General features: G+C 38.1%; 1 protein-coding gene across 1 annotated transcript in view; it reads right to left on the reverse strand.

Annotated features, from left to right (window-relative positions):
- The window catches only part of ZFYVE9 (zinc finger FYVE-type containing 9), a 133,990-nt gene that overhangs the window by 63,052 nt on the left and 46,835 nt on the right, over positions 1 to 24,103 (reverse strand). Inside the window, exons 3-4 of the mRNA XM_054720563.1 lie at positions 11,791 to 11,896; positions 5,734 to 7,832 (exon numbers count right to left, since the gene is read on the reverse strand). Coding sequence (XP_054576538.1) covers positions 5,734 to 7,832; positions 11,791 to 11,860 — 2,169 coding nt within the window. The 5' untranslated portion in view covers positions 11,861 to 11,896. The remainder of the gene's footprint in view (positions 1 to 5,733; positions 7,833 to 11,790; positions 11,897 to 24,103) is intronic.

Consider the following 24,103-nt stretch of genomic DNA (forward strand, 5'->3'; position numbering starts at 1 on the left):
GATTCATTATATATTAAAAGCTTCAATAAACTAATAAAAAATACACATACCTTCAAGGAAAAAGATGCAAAGAACTCACACAATTCACAGAAAAATATATTAAATGGTCAACAAATATAGATATATTAAATATCACTCATGACAATAAAAATTTTTAAATGATGTATTTTTTCCTACTGTACAAGCAAAGATTTTTTTAAAAAAACCTGATATTATCCAATGGTGGTGAGGGTGCAGAGAAAAAATAAACTTTCTCTCATATCCTGCTAGTGATATTATGAATTGGTAAGTTAATTTAACAATATTTCTAAAATTTTTAAGTGTTCATTCCTTTTGACCCAACACATGCAATTTTAAAGATATGGCCTACTAAGAACTTCTACATGTATAAAGAGATGTACACAAAAATTATCTATATACAGCTTATAATAACCAAAAGTTATAAATAACCCAAACTGTACTGGGACAATTAAACTGAGTATAATCAATCATAAAATGGAATTCAGCCTGTAAAAAAGAATGAGATCATTCTGTTTGTATTATTCAGGCTGTAAAAAGAATAAGGTAGTTCTGTTTGTACCGACTAACATGGAAAAGCAAAGTAAAATAAGTTGAAGTAAGACAGTGGATAGAAATAGGGCCTTTTTCTTTCACTTTTTATATTTTATGTAATTTTTAGATGTTAGATTGGAATATTTATTTTGAGATTGTTTTCTGTATTTAAAAATATGGAAGAAAAATAATATTAAGTTGATGTTACAAGTTTCATTATGTCTGCACCAAATAAATATGTTGAAGTCTTAACCCCCAATTCTTCAGAATGTGACCTCATTTGGAGACAGGGTCTTTACAGAGGTAATCAAGTTAAAATGAGGTCATTAGGGTGGGCTCCTAATCCAACATGACTGGTGACCTTATAATAGGAAAAAGTTGGACACAATACACATATACAGAGAGAATAACATATGAATATAAAGACAGCCATCTACAAGTCAAGGAGAAACATATGGAACAGATCCTTCCCTCACAGCCCTCAGAACGAACTAACTCTGTCATTACCTCAATGTCAGACTTCTACCCTATGGAATTGTAACACAATAAATTTCAGTTGTTTGGACACCCAGTTAGTGGTATCCTATACAGCAGCCTTAGGAAACTAATACAGTTGGGAACTTTTAGAAGTGGAAAGAGGGCTTGTGCTTTGGCAAAATAACCACGAGCAAAAATGAAGAAAAGAAAAAGAACACAAAAAGAATCCCACAAAATTATCTTTTTGAAAAACTAAGGTAGGGGGCAGCATAATGCAGTTAAACAGAAAGACCCAAGAATATCCATCCTTCCCAATATCCCATGGGCCTAACAATAGTGTGGGGTGGATCCTTTATGTTTTCAATGGGATTAGAAAAAGGCACAGAAGTTAGAAAAGTAGATGACTTGCCAAGAACTACCTAGAATGGAGAGGAAATGAGACACAGGTAGAGGATGCATTTCTGTAGAATCACCCAGGCCAGAGAACTACATGGAAATCGAATGTCACATATACCACAACATTGGACAGTGTCTGTGACTCACATAGTGTACCGCAATACAAAATTGATAAAAAACCTGCAAACACTGACCCTGTTCTCAAAAAGACAAAGGCTATGATGTAATAAAATACTCAGGTCAATAGAATAAGTATTTAAATTAGTACCTAAATCTAATAGAAAAATAAGCAGAAGAGATTTGAAGCACTAAGCAAGGGTTAGTAATCCTGGATTTAAAAGTACCAGAATTTGCCTCCCATGAACCAGGTTAGTCAGTGTTTCTCAACAAGTGCACTCGGCATTTTGGGTGGGCTAATTCTCCACTGGACAGCACTGCCCCATTTATTACCACAGGATAGTTAACAGCCCTGGTCCCAGATTACTAAATGCTATCAGCAACCCCAGTTACTATGACAATAAAAAATATCCCACCACATTTCAAACATCATCTAAGTATGTTCCCCAGTTTTCTGAGCTAGAGGCACAGAGTCAAAGAGTAAAATCAGTCTACAACAGTGGTTCCCAATGTAGGGCACATGCCCCAGAGGAGGGCAAATTGATTTTTAAGGGGAGCAATTCAAGAATGAGTTATTAACAGTAAATTTTTTGCATTTCTTATGGTTCTAGAAGCCTCACATACAGTATATAAATATATATTGTGACATATTTGTGCATTTCAGTTCTCTATTATGTTTTGAAACTTTATTTGCTATTTTTTCATATCACTTCATGTTATTATTTTTTTAACAATTTCTCAGTGATTTCTTCCTCAGTACTTCAACTGTCCTTTCATTCTTTTATTTTTCTCTTTCAAGGATGCCATGTTCTCTGGAAGCTTGTTTAGACCAAGTTAATGGCCTTTTAGGTTTCTTCCATGTGAACAGAAGTTCACTTTTTGAATAAGAATTTTATGTAACAGGGAGGGCATCAGGATTTTAGAGATGCTTAGATGGGGCATGGCCAAAAAAAGGTTGGGAACCACTGGTCTAGAAAAAGAATTACATATTTATATATAAAAACTTAAATTACTGAAATATCATACCACATACTTTATTACAACGAACACAATCTACTGCAAACTATTGCATTTATTCTCTATTTTCCCAAACTAGAATGTAAATTCCATGGAGCAACAGACTAAAGTATTTCAGTGCTATCATATCACACTAAAACAAAATAGGCACTAGACAAATGTTTATTATTTCCTTGATTAGAAAAATTATTGCACAAATGAATACATGAATGGAGAAACAAACATTGTTTGAGGTGTTTTTTCTTTTTGTTAATCGTCACCTGGGGATATTTTTTTCATTGCTTTTCAGATAGAATGGAAAGGATGGAAGGAAGGGAGGAAGGGAAGGAGAGAAAGAGAGAGAAAAAGAAACACTGATGTGAGAGACACACTGCGGGGGGCCGGGGGCCAAAACCCAGGTATATGCCCTTGACCAGGAATTGAACCTGCGACCCTTCAGTACGCTGTCTGACACTCCAACTAATGAGCCACACCAGCCAGGGCACTTGGGGTATTTTTCTAATTACATCTCCAGTATAATCTGATTAATTTAATACCTAGAAAAAGAATACCTATGTTTATAAGCCCTTTTCTTCTGAGGAGCTCAAAAAATTTTACAAATATTATCTCATCAATTTTTAGAACACCTCTGAGGTTACTGGAGATGAAAAGGGAAAATAAATGATAGAATATGAATCCATAAGCCATATGAATTCAGAAATTTCACAAATTCCACTCTGTAAAATTCCATCTAAATGAGTAATTTTCCTATTTACTCATTACATTTAGATATGCTGGTCTAGAACAAAAGTGTTATTATTTCCTTAAGAAAGCAAAATCTTAAGAAAGAAAGTGTTACACATAGTCAGCAAAACTACAATAAAAACACTGACTCTCATCTTCTAATAGAAAACCGATTGTTACTGACTACAGGTTTACTTCAAACTGAAAAATATTTATGAATTAGACACCTGCTTTTCTTCAAATTTTAATAACCTGAGACTAACAGCCTGGTCACAAGTTTAACTTCATCCTGCTCCCCATTTGGTTGCTTTGTGCTAGGACCATATAATAGCCCTTGCTGATTGCACCCAGGAACCATTCTCTCCCTTTTCCTTATTAACAGAATCCCAGGCAACATTGGGCTCAGCCCCAGGGGATGAATCATAATTTACCTTAGCCAGTCCTGGCAATCCTGTTTCCCTTTGTCAATAATTGGTCTAAAACTGGACCTGTGGTCTAAAACTGGCCAATAAATTGAAAAAGTTGCTGGGGATCCTTTCCTCTCTGATGAGGGGACAGCAAGAAGAACAGGATTTTTTGTTCCCCCAACCAGTTTCTTTGCACTTAAGTTGTTGCATTAGACTTGATACTTGGAGCTGTGCCATTATTTTGAGACCATGAGGGGAAGACCAAGAGGTAAACCTGACCGAACCTAGATACAACTGAGTATCTGCAGGCTTCTTGTTATGCAAAATGTTACTTTTGTCTAAATCACTAGATCAGATACTCTGTTCCTTGAAGTTGAAAACGTCCTAATTAATCCTAATTGTCCAATAAATCAGGCAAGAAAGGAAGTAGAGGTTAATTACTAAGCACTTATTATTATATCTGTAATCTCATTTAATTTTCATAAAAGCCTAATATATAAAAATTATTAATCTTTTTAGTTGTTTTTTTTTTTTATAAAAAACTAAGGCTCTCCCTGGTCGGTGTGCTCAGTGGTTAGAGCATCAGCCTATGCACTGAAGGGTCTCAGGTTGGATTCCCAGTTTGCTCCCTGCTCCCAGTCTGGGCAAGTGCAGGAGGCAACCAGTTCATGTGTCTCTCTCACATCAATGTGTCTGTCTGTCTGTCTGTCTCTCTCTCTCTCTCTCTCCCCCCGACCCCCACTCCACCCCTCTCTTCCACTCTCTCTGAAAAGCAATAGAAAAATAGCCTCATGTGAGGATTAATAAAACCAAAACAAACAAACAAAAAAGAAACTAAGGCCCTAGCCGGTTTGGCTCTGTGGATAGAGCATCGGCCTGTGGACCAAAGGGTCCCAGGTTCAATTCTGGTCAAGGGCACATGCCTGGGTTGTGGGCTCGGTCCAACGTGCAGGAGGCAGCCAATCAATGATTCCCTCTCATCACTGATGTTTCTATCTCTTTCTCTCTCAAATCAATTATATATATATATATACACACACACACACACACACAAACATACATATATGTATATATACATATATATGTATGTATGTATAAAGAAACTAAGGCTTAATAAAGTTATATTAATATTAACAAAGCTAAAGTTCAAATCCAGACTTGACACCAAACCTCACATTTCTTTCTTCCTCGTTTACAGTTCTTCTTTAAAAAAAAAACAAACTACTAAGTTGATATGTTACTAGTTAACAGAATTTTAGAGAACAATTATCAACTATTCTTATAATCTTGTCACAAAAATTTGTAGTGTTCAACTCTTTTTGTATCAAAGATATATGGGGGGGGAAAGACAAAATTATGTGTATTGTGTATAAAAAGTTCCAGAATGTATAGTACAGTAGCAAAAATCCTACAGCAAAAACTGCAATGGATTCTAAGTGTAATATTCAATTTCTCAAGAATTAAAAAAAATGAACTAAGCCCAGTGAGTCTGGCTCAGTGGTTGAGCATTGACCTATGAACCAGAAGGTCATGGTTTGATTCCTGGTCGGGGTACATGCCAGGGATGGGGGCTTGATTCCCAGTAGGGGGCATGCAGGAGGCAGCCAATCAATGATTCTCTCTCATCATTGATGTTTTTCTCTCTCTCCTTCTCCCTTCCTCTCTGAAATAAAAAATATATATATTTTTTTTTAAAAATGAACTAAATCACAAACATTTCTTAAATCGAAAGAATAACTTCCTTATTTCAAACAATTCCATTAACCAAGTATCTATCAATATAGAAACCACAAAGTTAATACTTCCTCAATTCTCATCTGTTCAAGAAAACTGATTCAGCTTAAGACTTGGCAACAAAAACCTTATATAAACACCAATAATCAGTGAGGTCATTTTTTACTTAGAACTAGAACTGGGTGTTCAAAAGCTATTTATAATGTTCATCTCAATCAGAAGTATGTTCATCTTATACTATTCCCTTTATTAATTTCTAATTGAGCATTACAAAATGAGCATGCTAGATTTCTGAACTGATACAACTTACCTTCCCACATGCTCTGCAATGATGCCTCCTTTTGGTGAAAGTAAACCTGGCTTCACATTTCATGCAATTTGGAGCCTGAGAATCTGGTACCCATACTGGAGCCACCTCACCGAGGGTGGTAAATGGCTTTCTGGCAGAAATTCCAAACTGACCAGCTCTGAGATCATTATCTGGGCTATCTGGAGGTAACACAAGACCCGGTCTACTAGATATCCCAGACTCATAACTTTCTAAATGTTCTCCATTTGTATCAGCAATAGAAATGTTTCCCAAAGAGGCATTACATGCATTGGTTGCTGAATTTTCCCCTATTTTTGCTTTCCCAAGAACATCATTTTTGTTTTTAATATTATTTCCATTGTTCGCAGGAAGGTCGTTTTGTAAATGGTCTGATAATGGCTTTGGAATTTGAAGTTTAAGATTAGAAGGTTGCTTGGGTCTTGCACCACCAAAAGGAACACTGATAGATTGCAGGTTTGCTATCTTGGGTGAAGACTGCCCAAGCACTGATGGAACTTGGCTAGAGAAATTGTGTAAATAATTCTTCTTCATTAGGTCACCAGTGCTGTTTAAAAGTAGTCCACTCCCTTCTGTGATGTCATTTCCTCTCTGTTCATAGATATTTGAGTAGCATTCTGACTTGCTCTCCTCTATTTCCTTTTCTTCTGTTACTGAATCTTCTTTGGAGGGTAAAGTCTTTGGAACAAAACAAACAACTGGGCTCTGCATTCCATAGGAATCACAACAATTAGATGAAGTATTTGCTGCTGGTGTATCAGTAACAGTGGAGAAATCACATCCTTCACTTTCATTCATGAAAGTTCCTTTTAAATTTAGACCTGCTTCTGCCATTCTATCACACTCTCCTCCACTATCATTGTAAGTGTCCTCAGGCTGATTCATCTGCAGAAACTTCTCCTTTTCTTCACTTACGTGGCTGTCATTCACCTCATTTAGTTTAGTCAATTTCCAATCAGCCATCTCCTGAGATTCAGAGAAATGTTCTGTCATATTAAGGTCTGTAGAGCCAAGAATTTCTTCATGCTCACGACCTTCATTTTCATCAGCTCTAACTTCACTGGGCAAAAGGCAATCTGAAAACTGTTCACAGTTATCCTTTCCAGACCCATTATGCATGTCTGGTTTGAGAAGCAGAGGTAAGCCAGGTGGGATGGATTTTTCCGTTGTCATCTCCTCTGCTGGCTCTTTTTTAATCAAAATCCCCTCACTCAAATGGGAAAAGGAGTTTAAACTCCCTGTATCTGTCCTAGGAGAGTTGGTTTTGTCAGTGAGAATCTCATCTGGCATATAGTTCTCTTGTTTTTTAACAGCAGGACCTTCCTCTGTTCCCTGGGATGAGATTACTGAATCAACTGTTAAACTTGTAATTACAGACATGGAGGGGTCTCTACCTATGTTTTCATCATCCTTTAATTGTGAAGGGGAAGAGCTACTGGCTAGATTATCAGATGAAGTAGTACATATATGTTTAACAGAATCCCCCTCTGCACTTGGCCTATTAAATAGATCCATTTGTTTCTCTGAGTTCATATCTTTTTCAGTGGAACCATTTATATTAAAACTAAATTGATCAGTTTGTCTGTTTTCATTATCCAGTGAACAGCTAAAAGCATCCATGAGGGATTGACTATTATAATTATTACAATCCTGCAAATCGCTTTGTAATGTCCTTTTATCACAGTTATGCATGACAGCTACAACAAGAACATTCTTCTCATCTGGCAGACAAGCTAGGTTTCCACATTTCTTCTCTCCCACTTCAACAGTACTGCATTGGTCATCTTGATTATAGTTCCTCTTAATTAACTGATCTTCTGCAATGGCATTTTCATCAATCCACATTGTGTTGACCTCTGGATTCAGACTACAGCCCTGCCCATTAGCACAATGGTCCTCTCTTTGTATGGTCAGAGGAGCCGAATAAGCCAGAGAGAAGACTTTCAATTGTGGTTGTGACTCATTAGAAACTACAGGTTCATTCACACTGGCCAATGCAGGGTTAAATGACAGTCGGTGCGAGGGGGGATCTAGAATCTTATTCCACTTTGTTTCCAATAAAATAGGAGAAACTGTTTCATCTGAAAAAAAAAACAAAACACAAATAATTACAGTAAGTTTGCTAGTAATACTGGAAAAGCTAAAACTAAATTAATTAACTATATTTGCAAATATAATCTGAAAATAAAATATTCCTAGAATATAAAGTTTCTAATTCTTAGCCAAGAATAAGAAAATATATTTGTAACTGTTCCCTGTATTAAATGTCACTGAGTTGTAATATCCCACAACATTCCAAACAACAAAAGAATTCTACCTCAATCTAATACTGTACTTGGGGGGTGGAGGGCCACCAGCAATGGGGAAGGCCTTGGATTGACTAAGTACATCACGGGGTGAAGACTAATCTAAGGTGAAAAAAAAATCAGAAGTGATGAAGATATAGTAATTGAGTGGAAAGGACAAGAAAGGAATTTTCTGTGGAGATATAATGTTCTATAATTACATCATGAGTAGAATGTGGGTTACATGAGATAAATCTGTTAAAAATATACAATTAAGATCTGTACATTTCAATGTGTGTAAATTTTATCTTAAAAACTGTCAAAAACAAACAAACAGTAAAGGAGGGTGTGAGAAGTGGTTGAAGATATAAATGAAATCAAAATGGCAGCATGTTAATCACTGTAGAAGGTAAGTAATGGGTACCCTAGAGTTTACTATACTATTGTTTACTTTGTATATATTTGAAATTTGTCCATAAGTTTTTTAAAAGTTTGCTACAGTGTGTGAAATTCTGCTTGTAACCATGTCACAATATATTAATTAGGTTCATATTTACATTATCAAAGACATTTGGCAGAAAATATTCATTTACCTTATTAAGTCAATCTATACATATCCTATCAATAAGCATAATTTCATGTTCCTGTTTACTTTTTAGCAGATCATAACTATGATGGTTATTTTCCCCAAGTTACAGTGCAATGTGTAAGGTTAATTAGAAAAATAACAAATAATGCACTTATTACCCTTCTTACTTTCTTCTTGCTTAAATCTGATAAATCATAATTCTAAAATTATGCAGATATATTTCCCCTCAGTAGTAACATTAATCTTTAATGCTCCCTTAGCACCTTCTTCATATCTTCATTAAAGTATTTATTACACTCTAATGCAATGGTTAATTTACCTGACTTTTTTAGGCAGAAATCATTTCTTTCCACCAGTGTAAGTCCTTACTTTGCATAGTCTCTGGTATGTAGTAAGTACACAATCAATATATGCTAAGTGAGTTTCTACCATAGTAAAAGCATTGGGTTTGAGGAACATGAAGATTAAATGATAGCTCTGGCCTCCAAGAAGTACATAATCTAGTTGGGCAAATAAGAAATAGATACAATACAGATGAATATCTAATTAGCAGTACAGGGTAGCATAAGTATTTGAAAATTATTATGTAGTAGTAGAAAACAAATTCAGAGGAGAAAGATATTTTACAGGCTGAGAAAGCGAGCTTGAATTCATTGAAGCAGAAGCAAATGGGCTGGGCTTCAAAGACAATTCTATGTAAGTCTGGAAAAGAGGACATTCCTAACAGGGGAACAAGGAAAAGTATAGAACCCAACACAACTATCTGAGAGCAATAACCAAATCAGTTTGGGTTGAAAGAAGAATTCAAGTAAGAAAGTAGTGAAAAAAAATCTAGAAAGGGCAGATTACAAAGGCCATAAAACATCAGATTATGTGGAGAATGGCTTAGTATCTAAGTGTTAAATCCTGAGTTTATCAAATCTGGGGTAGCAGAGACATGAGATTTAGTAGTATGTACTTCCTTTAAAAAAGGAAGTCATGGCCGAAACCTGTTTGGCTCAGTGGATAGAGCGTTGGCCTGCAGACTCAAGGGTCCTGGGTTCGATTCCGGTCAAGGCATGTACCTTGATTGCGGGCACATCCCCAGTAGGGGGTGTGCAAGAGGCAGCTGATCGATGTTTCTCTCTCATCGATGTTTCTGGCTCTCTATCCCTCTCTCTTCCTCTCTGTAAAAAATCAATAAAATATATTTTTTAAATAAAAGGAAGTCATGTTTTCAAGTTGGTTCAAGGAAACAAAAAAAGAAATATTGCTTCTTACAAGCATATTTAGTAACAGGAATGATCAGGTGCTCATTTCATTTTTCAACTACCTACTACCTGGGTATAATGTTAATATTTAGTATTATCTCAGTCTGTGTGTGGTATATTTTTCATTAAAAGGAGGAAATTAACACAAAATGAGAGATCATTTAAAATAAATTTGGAAAGGTACCAGCTAGAGGCTGTAGCTTTAACGCAACTGGCACTGAGATTTTGAACAAAAAAGAGTTCAAAACAAATGAACAATTTAGTTACAAACAAGAAGGTAGCTTCTGAAGTTCTTTTTTTTTTTTCCTAAAGGAGTTATTTTTAAATGCAAATACTCTATTTTTAAACTAAGGGAAACAATTTTTATTGACTCAACAAAAATGTATTAGAAAGCAACTATATACAAAGTACCCTATTAGAGTCTACAAGAAGTGGCAAAAAGAGTGATGTAATGAACTAATGTTTTATTAATTAGAGTAAGTGGCATTCTAAAAGTATAGTATTCACAAGATTAGGTGTAGCATCTGTGTAGATATCTCATGACAAATAACTGTAATACATAGAGGGCCAAACCAAAGAAAGAACTGAGAAAAATACTTGTATAAATGATTCAAACTAAGAGGATAATACACCTTCCACCTTGGTATATATAAAGATCCTCTAGATCCAAGAAAATCCCAAATGATTAGGTTTCACATTTACGTGAATCAGGAATGAACCTAGGGTTGTGGGTTAGCTTTGGGTCATCAATGGTAAAATATGAGAAGAGCAAGCCATTCCAGGTATCATTTCTCTCCCTTTTCCCTCCTTACCCCAATGATCCCATGTTCTCTTTAAGGCTTCCTCTATCATAGACCCAAAGCAACAAAATCAAGACTAATCTTTCTTCCCAACTGCCATCAAATAACAACCTGAATCAATGGGTAAAGGTTTGGAGTCCATACTAAAATTATGGACTTTAGCTGGAAATATATCACTCCGTAAATTTGTTACATGTCATTTCCTGTTAGAAAGGGAGAACACCAAGGAAGGTGGATAAGGTGAAACAGATTTAACTATGGCTTATCCATTCAAGTCATCCTGAGAGGGGAATTTAAGGAAAACATTACCCTAGTGAATCTTTATATATATATAATTTATTTATCTATTTATTTAATTTCAGAGAGGAAGGGAGAGGAGAGAGATAGAAACATCAATGAGAGAGAATCATCGATCGGCTGCCTCCTGCACGCCCCACACTGGGGATGGAGCCTGCAACCCAGGCATGTGCCCTGACTGGGAATCGAACCGTGACCTTCTGGTTCATAGGTCGACGCTCAACCACTGAGCCACACCGGCAGGGCTCCCTAGTGAATCTTAAGTAGACATTTTTAGACTGAGCCTTAAAAAGGCATAATTTAATTAACCATATTGACAGCTGCTTAATCTTTTAAAATTAGGCTTAAAATATATCTTGACTTTATTGGTCAATTGATATTCAAAAAGCAATTTTTCTTAGTTTAGGAAATGCGATCACACATTTTAAAGCTTTTTTTGACCATAGATGGTTGTATATAGTAGAGGAGAGTTAAGGCTCTAGTATCATACTGCCTGGATTCTAATCCTGCCACTTATTAGCAAAATAACTTTGAGGAAGTTGCTTAACCTCTCTGTGCCTCTATTCTCATCTGTAAAATGTAAATAAGATATACTTTCATGGGATTAAAGATAAAATTATAAAATCCATGTAAATGGTTTAGCATAATATTTTGACACAGTGATTTAAAATGTTAGTTATTACCCTGACTATTAATACATAACATTATTAAGTCATTGGACCTGCTTTTACATATTTAAAAAGTACTTCATCCTCTTATAACCCCACATTCTCTATATCATAAATACATTCAAATACCTTTACCAAAGTAATTCTCACCTTCGTTTTGTTCAAATTCGTCTAAAACCTTGTCCAGGTTGTAAGCTTCTGCTTGAAAATAATTCTCCATCAGTGAGGAAACACCGCTTAAGAGACTTGTTTAAATCTAGAGAGATCAAATTTGTATTACATTTTCAATTGTTAAAATATAATTTATAGACAAAACAACTGATACAAAAGGCCCCTCTTTGGGACTTTTCACCCAACTGCCTCCAACACATCCCTCCTTACCCAAATAATTCTAAATCTTTCAGCTTAGCTTACTTTCACAGGGAAGTCTTCCCTGAATTTCTAGAAAAGGTGATCTCCCTTTATAATCTCTCACAGCACTCCATTTTTTCCTTTATAATATTTATAAAAATCTATCAATACACCCTGATGTGACTATTTTATTAATGTCAATCTTTCCCACAAGACTGTAGAAACCACAAAGACAAACACTTGATTGTGCTCACCAAATGATTAGCTCAGAGACTAACGTACTATCTTTTCAATACATACCTCTGAAATGAATAAGTGAACAGTGTATACACAGCTAGCCAGTAAGTTGTATTAAACTTCAATTATAATTAATTCAGGCAAGCATCAAAAATAGATGTTAAAACCTTTGTTAAATGGTTATTAGGGAAGAAACTATTCACAGTTTCTCAAAGTATCATTCCACAGATGACTTATTCATTACACAGGAGAAAATGTATGTTTACCATGAAAAGATATGGTAATCACTACCTTAACCAAATTATCAAATATCACCTATAGTTTAACAAGTTGACATTATGCATCTCCTGATGTGATGCAATGAGAAGTTTAAAACTTCACCTACAAGTATTCTTGCCAAAAATGTTTAACTTGAATTGAATCAGGAAGAAACAGACAAATCTAGAATCTATTCTATAACTGTCCTAAATTCTTCAAAAAATTCAGTGTTATAGAAAACAAGATCATTCTAAATTAAAAGAGACTAAAGAGATCACTGACTGGATCCTCAATAAAACATGCACATATTCATAAACAAAGCAAAACCTAACATTTATGGGATAAGCGGAGGAATTTGAACCATACATTCGGTATAGTGAATTAACAATCATTTTCTTGAATGTGATAACTGTATTTTGATTTTGTAAGAGAATGCCCTTACTCTTAGGAAATGCCTGCTAAGCTACTTAAGAAAGACATGTTGTGCTATTTGTAATTAACTTTTGAATGAGAGAGAAAAAAGTATTGGAGTGTGAATGTGGGGGTGAGAAAGGAAAGTGAGAAAGAGAGATGCTCAATAAAGAGGCAAAATGGCAAAAATTGTCCTGGCCAGGTAACTCAGTTGGTTACAGCAAAGTCCTGTACACCAAAAGGTTTCAGGCTCAATTCCCAGTCAGGGCACATACCTAGGTTGTGGGTTTAATCCCCGGACAAGTGGGTACAGGAGAAAACCAATTGATGTTTCTCTCTCACAATGATGTTTTCCTCTTTCTTTCTCTCTCTCTTACACACACACACACACAAAAAACACACACACATATCCTCGGGTGAGGATTTGAAAAAAATGGTAAAAATTGATGAATCTAGGTCAGTGATGGCAAACCTATGACACGCGTGTCAACACTGACACGCGTAGCCATTTCTGATGACACGCGGCCGCATGCCGAGGATGAAACATTTGCTGCTCCTGAGGATGAAACATTTGCGACTAGAGTCTTGGAGTTAGTTTTTTCCTCAAAGTGACACACTACCCGAGTTATGCTCAGTTTTTTGGTGAAGTTTGACACACCAAGCTCAAAAGGTTGCCCATCACTGATCTAGGTAAAGGCTATATGAGTCTTCGTTGTACTATTTATTCACTTTTCCTATAGGCTCGAAATTTTTCAAAAGAAAAAAGCGCTAGCGGTTTAGCTCAGTAGGTAGAGCATCTGCCTACGGACTGAAAGGTCCTGGGTTCTGGGCTTGACCCCCAGTAGGGGGCATGCAGGAGGCAGCCAATCAATGATTCTCTCATTATTGATGTCTCTCTCTCTCTCTCTCCCCTCTCCCTTCCTCTCTGAAATCAATAAAAATATATATAACAGAAAGAAAGGAAGGAGTGTAATGAACTGGTGGTGGAAAGCATTCCTTTCCACTGTGAATACAGGCAAAATAGATTTTTTTTTAAGTTTATACACTCAACTTCAAAAGCTAGAAAAGGAAATATACAGATGCCATAAACCAGGACAAATGCAAGCCACAGTAGTGAGTGAGAACTGAAAGATGGCAGTCCAGACAGCAACCTTCAGGCCTGGAATTTGAAAACTAGCAGGGAGGATGGGAATTATTGGCTGCAAACTTATAGAAGTTTCTGTATTGGAGGAAGCCAGACTGGGCTCTCTGCACAAAGTCAAGAACTGGGAGGTGGGGGATGCCCCAAATGGCCCCTATACTCAGCAATGTAGCAGGATGGAACAGTGCCAATAAAATTACCATTCAGAAAGTAGAATTCCTAGCCTGCTTCTCATTCAAGATTGGGAATGATATTAATTCTTCCCATTCATGAACATTAACATGATCTACACCTATGCTTACTCAGCTCTTCCTGTGACTTGTAATAATGCTTTTAATTTTTTAAATCTTAAAAGATGGGATAGTGAGGCAAGAGTGGTGTATGTGACTATAAAGAAGTAATACAAGAGAGATCTCAGTGATGACAAATCTACATGTAATAAAGGGAGAGAACTACATATACTCATGATTATGTTCACAGCAGCATTATTCATAAGAGCCAAAAGGTAGAAACAACTTAAATATCTACCAACTGATAAATGGATAAAATATCAATTTCCTGGTTTTGATATTATCTATAGTTATGTAAAGATGTCACCAATGAGAAAAAAAATGGGTAAATGAAGGAACTTTCTATACTATTTTACACTTCCTATGAGCCTATAATTACTTCAAAATAAAACGTTTAAAAAATAAAAGGAAAAAAATTATTTTAAAAAACTGAATAGTCATGGAGGCAGGATGAAGAGGGCATCTGTGTGAGAGAGAGAATCAGAGCCGGAGTGTGGTAAATAGGAGCCCAAGTGTGTAAGGGTGGCCCAGCATAAAGTGTCAGAGCCCCAGGAGGGTGAGAAAGTTGTCTATTCAGATGGACAGCCCAGCATGGGGTATCAGAGCACAAGCAGGTAAAAAGGGTCCATGGGCAGGAGGGGTGAGAAGATGTAAGAGGGCAATCCAGGGTGGTAGGTCAGAGCCAGAACAGGATAAGCAAGGCCAAGAGAGCCTTAGCTGGTTTGGCACAGGGGACAGAGTGTCAACTCTAGGATAAAGGGTCCCAGGTTTGATTCCGGTCAAAGGCATTTACTTTGGTTACAGGTTCGATCCCCTGCCCTGGTCAGGGCATGTGCAGGAGGCAACCAATCGATGTGTCCCTCTCACATCAATGTTTCTCTCTCTGTGTCTCTACCTCTCCCTTCTACTCTGTCTAAAAATTAATAGAAAAATATCCTTGGATGAGGATTAACAAAAAAAAAAAAAAAGAAGAAGAAGAAGGAAGTCCAAGAGAAGAAGACAGTGATAGGAGATTGGTTACAGGTAAAGAGATAGATCAAATAAGTGATTACATGAAAGGCAATGAGAGAAAGTCTATCTCTGTTGAAGAAAGGGGTTAAAATGTGGAAAAGGAGAAAACTACAAAGAACCCTGCAGTGTTAGTTTGGAATTTGAGGTATCAGCGTGAACTCATGGACTTCAATAAACATAGACGCTTATAACAATAAATACAATGCAAATGTACGGGAGTGAGTGAGTGTATGTGTGTGTGTGTGTGTGTGTGTGTGTGTGTGTGTGTGTGTATTTTCTAGCTCTTTCCATAGAGGATCTTGGAACAGCAAAGCTCCACCTCAACTCCAAAAAGTAATAAGTATACATAGCACCAGATTTGGTTTTTACATATTGTTATCCACTAAAATGAACCAGAGCTCCAGGGAGAAATGGCTGATTCCAAAACTGGAGTAGAAAAAATACAAGACCTTTGATGCGGTTGTAGAGAACCCTCAAACACTGCTGGGAAAAAGTAAAATGGTGTGGTAACTTTGGAAAACATTTGTTATTTCCTCAATAAGTTAAACAGAATTATTAACACTTGGCATAGCTTTTCCACTCCCGGGTTTATACATAACCAAGAGAAATGAAAACATATTCATACAAAAAGTTATCTGCTAATGCTCATAACCAGCATTATTCATAACAGCCAAAACTGGAAACAACTTAAATTATCTATCTACTGATGAATGGATAAATAAAATGTGATATGGGATATTGACAAAATGGAATATTATATGATAAAAATGGATGAGTACTGTTATATAATACAACATGGATGAATCTTGGAAATATTATGGTAACTGAAAAAAACAGGCACAAAAAGCTATATATTATATGATTCAATTTATATGAAATGTAAAGACTAGGCAAATCCATAGAGACAGATAGTAAATTAGTAGTTGCCACGAGTTGGGGGAATTGGAGAAATGGGGAGTGACTGCTAATGGATACAGATTTCTCTTTGGGATGATGAAAATGTGAAATTAGACAGTGGTCATAACTGCACAACTCTGTAAGTATTAATAAAACAATGAACTATACACTTTTAAAGGCTGAGTTTTATGGTATGTGAATTATATTTCAATTTTAAAAAAAGAAGATCCTTGAATATTTATCTTGTGTACTGGAAAGCAAAGAAGTGCTCCAAGAATGATTGAGACATGTTAAAAAGACACAGAAACCAGCCTGAAGGAGCTCCCACAGGCCAAATCAGAGACATTTGAGCATCAAAATAAATAATAATAGCAATGGATTACAACCCTTTGAATAAAAAAGAAAACCATGAGTCTTTACAACATGAATGAATAAATCCCAAGTGTGATGAGGAATAGGATATCTACATACTTTCAAAGTTCCTCTCCACAAAAATACTTACTAATTACCAAAGAAGCCCTAATCCTTTTGGCTCAGTGGATAGAGCATCAGCCTGCGGACTGAAAGGTCCCAGGTTCAATTCCGGTCAAGGGCATGTACCTTGGTTGTGGGCACATCCCCAGTAGGGAGTGTGCAGGAGGCAGCTGATCAATGTTTCTATCAATGTTTCTAACTCTCTATCCCTCTCCCTTCCTCTCTGTAAAAAAAATTCAATAAAATATATACTTTTTAAATTAAAAAAAAAAGTCACTTCAGAGACAAAGCCTGGCAGATACTACCTTACACAGGTGATCAAAGTGAACATGTATCTATATATATAAAAGGCTAATATGCAAAGTGTCCCCTCAGGAGTTCAACAAAGAGAATGGGAGTTTGATTGTTCGCTATTATGTACACTGACCACCAGGGGGCGGTGTGGAACATGGCAGGCGATCAGCGGTGGTGTGGGGTGCTGAGGTAGGGAGGGAAGGAGGAGGGGGAGACCAGGAACCTGATCAGCCCTAATCGCCAGCCAGGCCTAGGGACCCTAACTCGTGCTCGAATTTCATGCACCGGGCCTCTAGAGAGAGAGAGTGTGTGTGTGTGTGTGTGCGTGCGTGCGTGCGTGCGTGCGTGCGTGCGTGCGTGCGTGTGTGTGTGTGTGTATATATATATATATATATATATATATATATATATATATATATATAAAAAGCCAGTGTCCGTGATGACCGTGACAACTAAACAACTGGTCACCATGAGTGCATTGAGCACCTCTCGGTCCCTCCTTCCCCCAGCAGCAGCAGCAGTGGCGGCAGAGTGGCGCCTGCGTGAGCGGCCCCGAAAGGGCAGTGCGTTCCATCAGTGGCCGGCCCGGTGCACACACATGGAGGTGAAATCACCAGCACCTGCTTTCCCGCAGCCCTGAGCCCCCGAGCAGCCGGGGATGAGCTGGTGATCCCAACAGCCTGGCAGCCCAGCGGTGGATGTGGCATTCGGCCTGGGGACTGGCAAATGGGCAGAAGATGGCCCTGATTGCAGAAGGCTAAGCCCTAGGGACCCTACCCGCACGATTCCATGCGCTGGGCCTCTAGTTATCAATAATAGAAATTGTGCTCCCTAATGAATTGCAATGAAAAGGACATAGCAATGTTGATACTGGGGGAGGCTATGTGTGTGGGATGGGGCGTGGGTAACAAGGAGTAGGGATAGGAGTATTTGGGGAACAGCCTGTACTTTCTGCTCAATTTTGCTATGAACCTAAAACTGCTCTTAAAAAATAAAGGTTATTAATTAAAAACAAAAACGGCACCAGTTCTGTGATATTCCCACCAAAAATGCATTACCTGAACCTAGTCATGAGGAAATAGCAGGCAAACCAAAATTGAGGGACATTCTACAATAACTGGTCTGCAATTTTTAAATGTCAAGGTCAAGAAAATCAAATACCACAGAACTAGTTCAGAAAGAAGGAGACCAAAGAGACATGACAACTAAATGCAACACGTGATTTGAAACTAGATCCTCTTTACAAAAAGAACAGTATTTGTACAACTAGGGAAACTTGATTAAGGTGTGAGAATTAGGTGGTGGTAATGCATCAGTTAATCCCCTGACTTTGATGGCTGTATTGTGATTATGTAGGATACTGTCCTTGTTTGTAGGAAACAGTTTCAAAGGTGACACAGCAGGTAGCTAGCAACTCACTCAAATGGTTCAGAGAAAAAAAGTTTTTTGTAATATACTTGCGCCTTTTCTATAAACCTGAGATCATTTTTAAATTATTTAAAATGCACCAAAAGTGTCTATTATATTTTTAATTTCCACAGCACTTTCTTTTTCTGATTCTTTTTATGACATCTTGATCTTATTTCATGGATATAATTACTTCTCTTACCTCTCTGATGTGATTACCTACAGCTTTGTTTTTGTTTTCAAACTTTCTTCTGTTTCCAATATCATTTCCTTCAAGTTCCTCTTTTGTACTTTTGTGTTTTGGTCTCTGTCTTTCACACTGGACCGTTCCCCAAATGCCTAACTACTGAACAAATGAAGTACTAAAAGCCAATTGCAAAGTTCTGCATGTGTGGCTTCTCAACTAGAAGGCTTCCAATGAGTGGTGAACACAACTATTTCACTGAAAGACCTCAAAATGTCAGTATACAAAGTTTTTTCTTTGGACTCCAGAGAAGACTCATAATCTCCTGTCAGGGGGTGCAGAGCTATAATACCAGAAAATCACCTTCTGAAAGAGCAGAGGAAAGAGTGAGGGAATGGGTCTCACTTGCCAATACATAGGATTTCCTTTAATCCCCGTTTTCACCATGGTGCCTCATCCCTGATCTCTGCAAGCCTCTTTAGTTTCATTTTCCAAAGAAAAACCTGTGGTCTCCTGAGGACTTGGGAGAGGGGCAGGCTTATCACTGCATAAACTGTGCCTCTCAAAAGATTTCAATCTATGTCAGGATTCTTTACTTGCTTTTTTATAAAAGTACCCATCTCCTTTTAAAAACAAGTCACTAAATATTATATATGCACATCTCAAAAAGGAATGTAATAAGTTCACTTCAGTAGTTTCTTCCTGAGGATCTCTTCATTTGTCTTTGGGCTTGTAGACCCCTTTTTTCTTTTTTATTCTGTGGACCAGAGAGCTTTTAAACAGTCTCCTGAATCTGTCTTTTACAGCACTGATCTGACTGCCTCTCTGGCTCCTTCACTGGTACTTCCTCTTTATGCCATATACCCGTGGTCGGCAAACTGCGGCTCGCAAGCCACATGCGGCTCTTTGGCCCCTTGAGTGTGGCTCTTCCACAAAATACCACGACCTGGGAGAGTCTATTTTGAAGAGGTGGCGTTAGGAGAAGTTTAAGTTTAAAAAATTTGGCTCTCAAAAGAAATTTCAATCGTTGTACTGTTGATATTTGGCTCTGTTGACTAATGAGTTTGCCAACCACTGCATACTAATTGCAATAAATGTGTACATACATGCATCAACATTACTGAGCATCTACTAACTACCAGCACTGTCCTAGTCATTAGGTTACAATGACAAATAAAACAATGTCCTTGGCCTAAAAGTGCCTAATGTTTCATAGAGGAGATGAATAAATGAATTTAAAATATTAAAAAAAACACTGTGGTGCCCTAGCCGGTTTGGCTCAGTGGAGAGAGCGTCGGCCTGCGGACTGAGGGGTCCCGGGTTCGATTCTGGTCAAGAGCATGTACCTTGGTTGCGGGCACTTCCCTAGTGGGGAGTGTGCAGGAGGCGGCTGATCGATGTTTCTCTCTCATCAATGTTTCTGGCTCTCTATCCCTCTCCCTTCCTCTCTGTAAAAAATCAGTAAAATATATTTTTTAAAAAAATAAATAAAACTTCCCCAACTTGTTTGAATATGGAAGCCTTTATCCAGTAATTCCTAAAAAACAACAACAAACAAACAAACAAAAACATGTGGTATATACTAATTGACATGTATGTACTAGTGCTATGGAGCCAAAGAAAAGGTGAATCCAAACTGCAAGGGTGCATAATTTTGGGTAAGGTAGACTATAGTAATAAATATTATAATAATTTATTATTGCTGACTATTTATTATTTATTATTATTATTATTGACCATCTTTGCAGTGGATGAAAACTTCCTAAAGAAGTGGCACCTGAAGAATAAAATTTCACCACATGAAAGCAGAGAAGGGCACTCCCCTCTTATACTCCCATGTGAGAAGGCTAGGGGACAAGAAATACCTTGCTAACTGTAGGCCCAGAAGTTTTGATGAGGAAGGCACTACTCCTAAATGTCTTTGTTCCATTCTCAACTGAATAGAAAGGAAGCTCAGTCTCCTGTCACACACTGTTAGACCCTGCCTCTATCCTCAAAGCTTACATGGAAAACCAGAAACTCAGCCAGAATATACGAAATTACTAATTAGTGAATGATGCAATCAGTTTCGGAAACCAATCTCATCTATATACCCTCTACCCCACCACCATTTTTTACCCCTTAAATAATCAAACATGATTTCTAGTCAGGAATAAGCCAATGATTCCTACTCTAAAGACCTATTAAAATACTTCCAATTTTCTTTTCTTTTACAAATAAGCGTAGATGTATTTAGTTATTATTAATTGGTTTTAGAGAGAGAGAAAGAAGGGAAACAGTATAAGAGAGAAACATCAATTTGTGATTTGTTGTTCCACTTCTTTTTTTTTTTTTAATCCTCACCCAAGGATATTTTTTCCCATTGATTATTTTAGTGAGAGTGGAGGGGAGGGGGAAAGAGAGGATGGAGAGTGAGAGAGAAAGAAACATCGATTTGAGAGACACATCAAACGGCACCTCCGGCTGGCATCCCTTCCCCGGGTCGGGTGATTAAGCCCGCAACCAAGGCACATGCCCTTGACTTCAGCCATCGGGCTGACATTCTAACCACTGAGCAAAACAGGTCAGGGATGTTGTTTCTCTTTATTTATGCATTCATTGGATGATTCTTGTATGTGCCCTGATGGGGCTTGAACCCACAACCTTGGCAAACTGGGATGATGGCTCTAACCAACTGAGCTACCCAGCCAGGGCACTACTTCCAATTTTCTTAAAAGTATTGCTCTTCATATGTAGTCTAAAAATTCAAAATAATGTAATTAAATCTATATTTCTGATTCCCTGCCCCAAAATTAGCTTTAACTGAACTCTTGCATGATGAATAAGAAATATAAATGGCACTAATTGGGGAGATTACTATTATTTGCTCTTAACAATATTGCTCAAATCCAGGTTCTTCTTCATGGTGAAATTACTATGTAGAAAGCGGACACATCTCCGCGGCTGTTGCGGACGCGGAGACCACGCCATCTTGAGAAACAGAGCTGCCTGAGACTCGGATCCTGGCTTCTGACACAAACCAGGACCCTGCAGCCACTGGGGACAGAGAACTGCTATCACAGCTTCAGACCAACAAACAACAAGAATCCAGACGTCCCGGCAGAATTCCGTGAGTCAAAGAGCCTATCCCCCTCCCCGCAGGCGCGCAGACAGCGCCATTTTAACTGATAGATCCGCCTCTCGCCCAAGCCGCAGAGCTTTGCGCAGGGACTCACTCCCCCTCAGGGAATTTGGCGCGCGCGAGAGCGCACAGGAGAGAATCAGCTCCCTGTTGGGGAAATCTGTCAGTGCGCACAGAGGGCACCCCTTCGGAGAATTTGGGGGAATTTGGCTTGCGGGTCACAGCTCTCCCTTCAGGGAATCTTAGTGCTTGCACAGAGGGGCTTTCCCTTTGGGGAATTTGGCACGCAGGACAGACTCCGCCCCCCTTCCGGGACTCCGGGAGAGTGCACGGAGCCAGCTCACCTTCAGGAAATCAAGAGTGTGCGCCCTAGCCGGTTTGGCTCAGTAGAGAGAGCACACACAGGTCGCAGCTCCACTTCAGGGAATTTGGCACGCCGGACACAGCTGCCTGGGATCCCTGACTCACAGCGCATTCACACTAAGAGCCAGCGACCCCAATTGTTGGTGCATGCACACATAGGGACCCTGAGTCTCAACGAGAAACCGCACAAGGCAACAGAGACTCTGACACTCTAGTCCTGGTGCAGACAAAGGGAAACTCTGACTCCTGGCACTTGCTAAGGATCTCATTTTCGGCACATACCAACAGTGTGGTGCAGACAGGGCCCCTGAATCTAAGTGTGCACACGAGACCACACGGAACACTGGGGACACTGACCCTGGGCAAGTCTGGTTCCCACCAACCAAAGGCAGCCACACGTCCTAGTGTCAGAGCACTTCAGTGAAACTCGGGTGGAGTGAAGTCCCCACAGCACACGGCCCAGGTCCACGCAAACGGAAGCTTGAGCTTTCGGGTGATAGCCAGAATGGGGAAACGAAATAACTCACAGAGGAAAGAAAATGTGGAGTCGCCAAGAAAGGAAATCAGTGAAACTGAAGCTTGCAACATGACCGAAAAGGAGTTTAGAGTAATGGTCGTGGAATTTATACATCGGATGGATGAGAAAATCAACAACTTATGCAAGAATCAGGAAGAAATGAAAAGTGATATAGCTACAATCAAAAACACCATGGAAAGTTTCAACAGTAGACTACAAGAAGCAGAGGACCGAATTAGTGAGTTAGAAGATCAGGTACAGAAACAAGCTCAATCTCAACAGCAATTGGAGAAAAAAATTAAAAAGCAGGAGGAAAGCCTAAGGGAGCTTCGGGACAACATGAAACGAAGTAACATGCGTATAATAGGGCTGCCAGAAGGACAAGAAGAGCAGCAGGGATTAGAAAATCTATTTGAAGAAATAATGACAGAAAACTTCCCGGATATGGGAAAGATAAAAGTTACGCAAGTACAGAGAGTCCCAAGCAGGATCAACCCCAAAAGACACACACCAAGACATGTCATAATTTCAATGGCAAATATAAATGATAAAGAGAGAATCTTAAAGGCGGCAAGAGAGAGACAGAGAGTTACCTACAAAGGAACACCCATCAGATTGTCAAATGATTACTCAACAGAAACACAACAAGCTAGAAGTGAATGGACGGAGGTATACAAAGTGTTGCAAAGCAAAGGACTGAATCCAAGAATACTATATCCAGCAAGACTATCAATCAAAATTGAAGGGGAAATCAGGAGCTTTGCAGATAAAAAAAGGCTTAAGGAGTTTATTACCACCAAACCAGCAATGCAAGAATTGCTAAAGGGAATACTGTAAAAAGAAGAAATAAACAGGTAAGAAGGAATATAGACACAAAAATAGATATGACCACAAACAAATACCTTTCAGTAATATCTTTAAATGTAAATGGACTAAATGCTCCAATCAAAAGATATCGAGTAGCTGAATGGATAAAAAAACACGACCCATATATATGCTGTCTACAAGAGACCCACCTCAGAACAAGAGACTCACACAGATTGAAAGTGAAGGGATGGAAAAATATCTTTCAGGCAAATGGAAATGAAAAAAAAGCTGGGGTAGCAATACTTATATCTGACAAAATAGACCTCAAAGTAAATGCCATAACAAGAGATAAAGAAGGCCACTTCATAATACTAAAGGGAGAAATCCAACAAGAAGAAATAATTCTGGTAAACATATATGCTCCCAATATAGGAGCACCCAAATACATAAAAAAACTCCTGGAAGATTTCAAGGGAGAGATTAATAGCAATACAATCATAGTAGGAGACTTTAATACCCCACTATCACCACTGGACAAATCCTCTAAACAAAAAATCAGCAAAGAAACAGCAATCCTAAATGAATCACTAGACCAGATGGAATTAATTGACATCTTTAGAACATTTCACCCCAAAGCCACAGAATATACATTCTTCTCAAGTGCACATGGGTCATTTTCAAAGATAGACCATATGCTGGG

The sequence above is a fragment of the Eptesicus fuscus genome, chromosome 9 (genome assembly GCF_027574615.1).
Source record: "Eptesicus fuscus isolate TK198812 chromosome 9, DD_ASM_mEF_20220401, whole genome shotgun sequence".
NCBI lineage: Eukaryota > Metazoa > Chordata > Mammalia > Chiroptera > Vespertilionidae > Eptesicus > Eptesicus fuscus.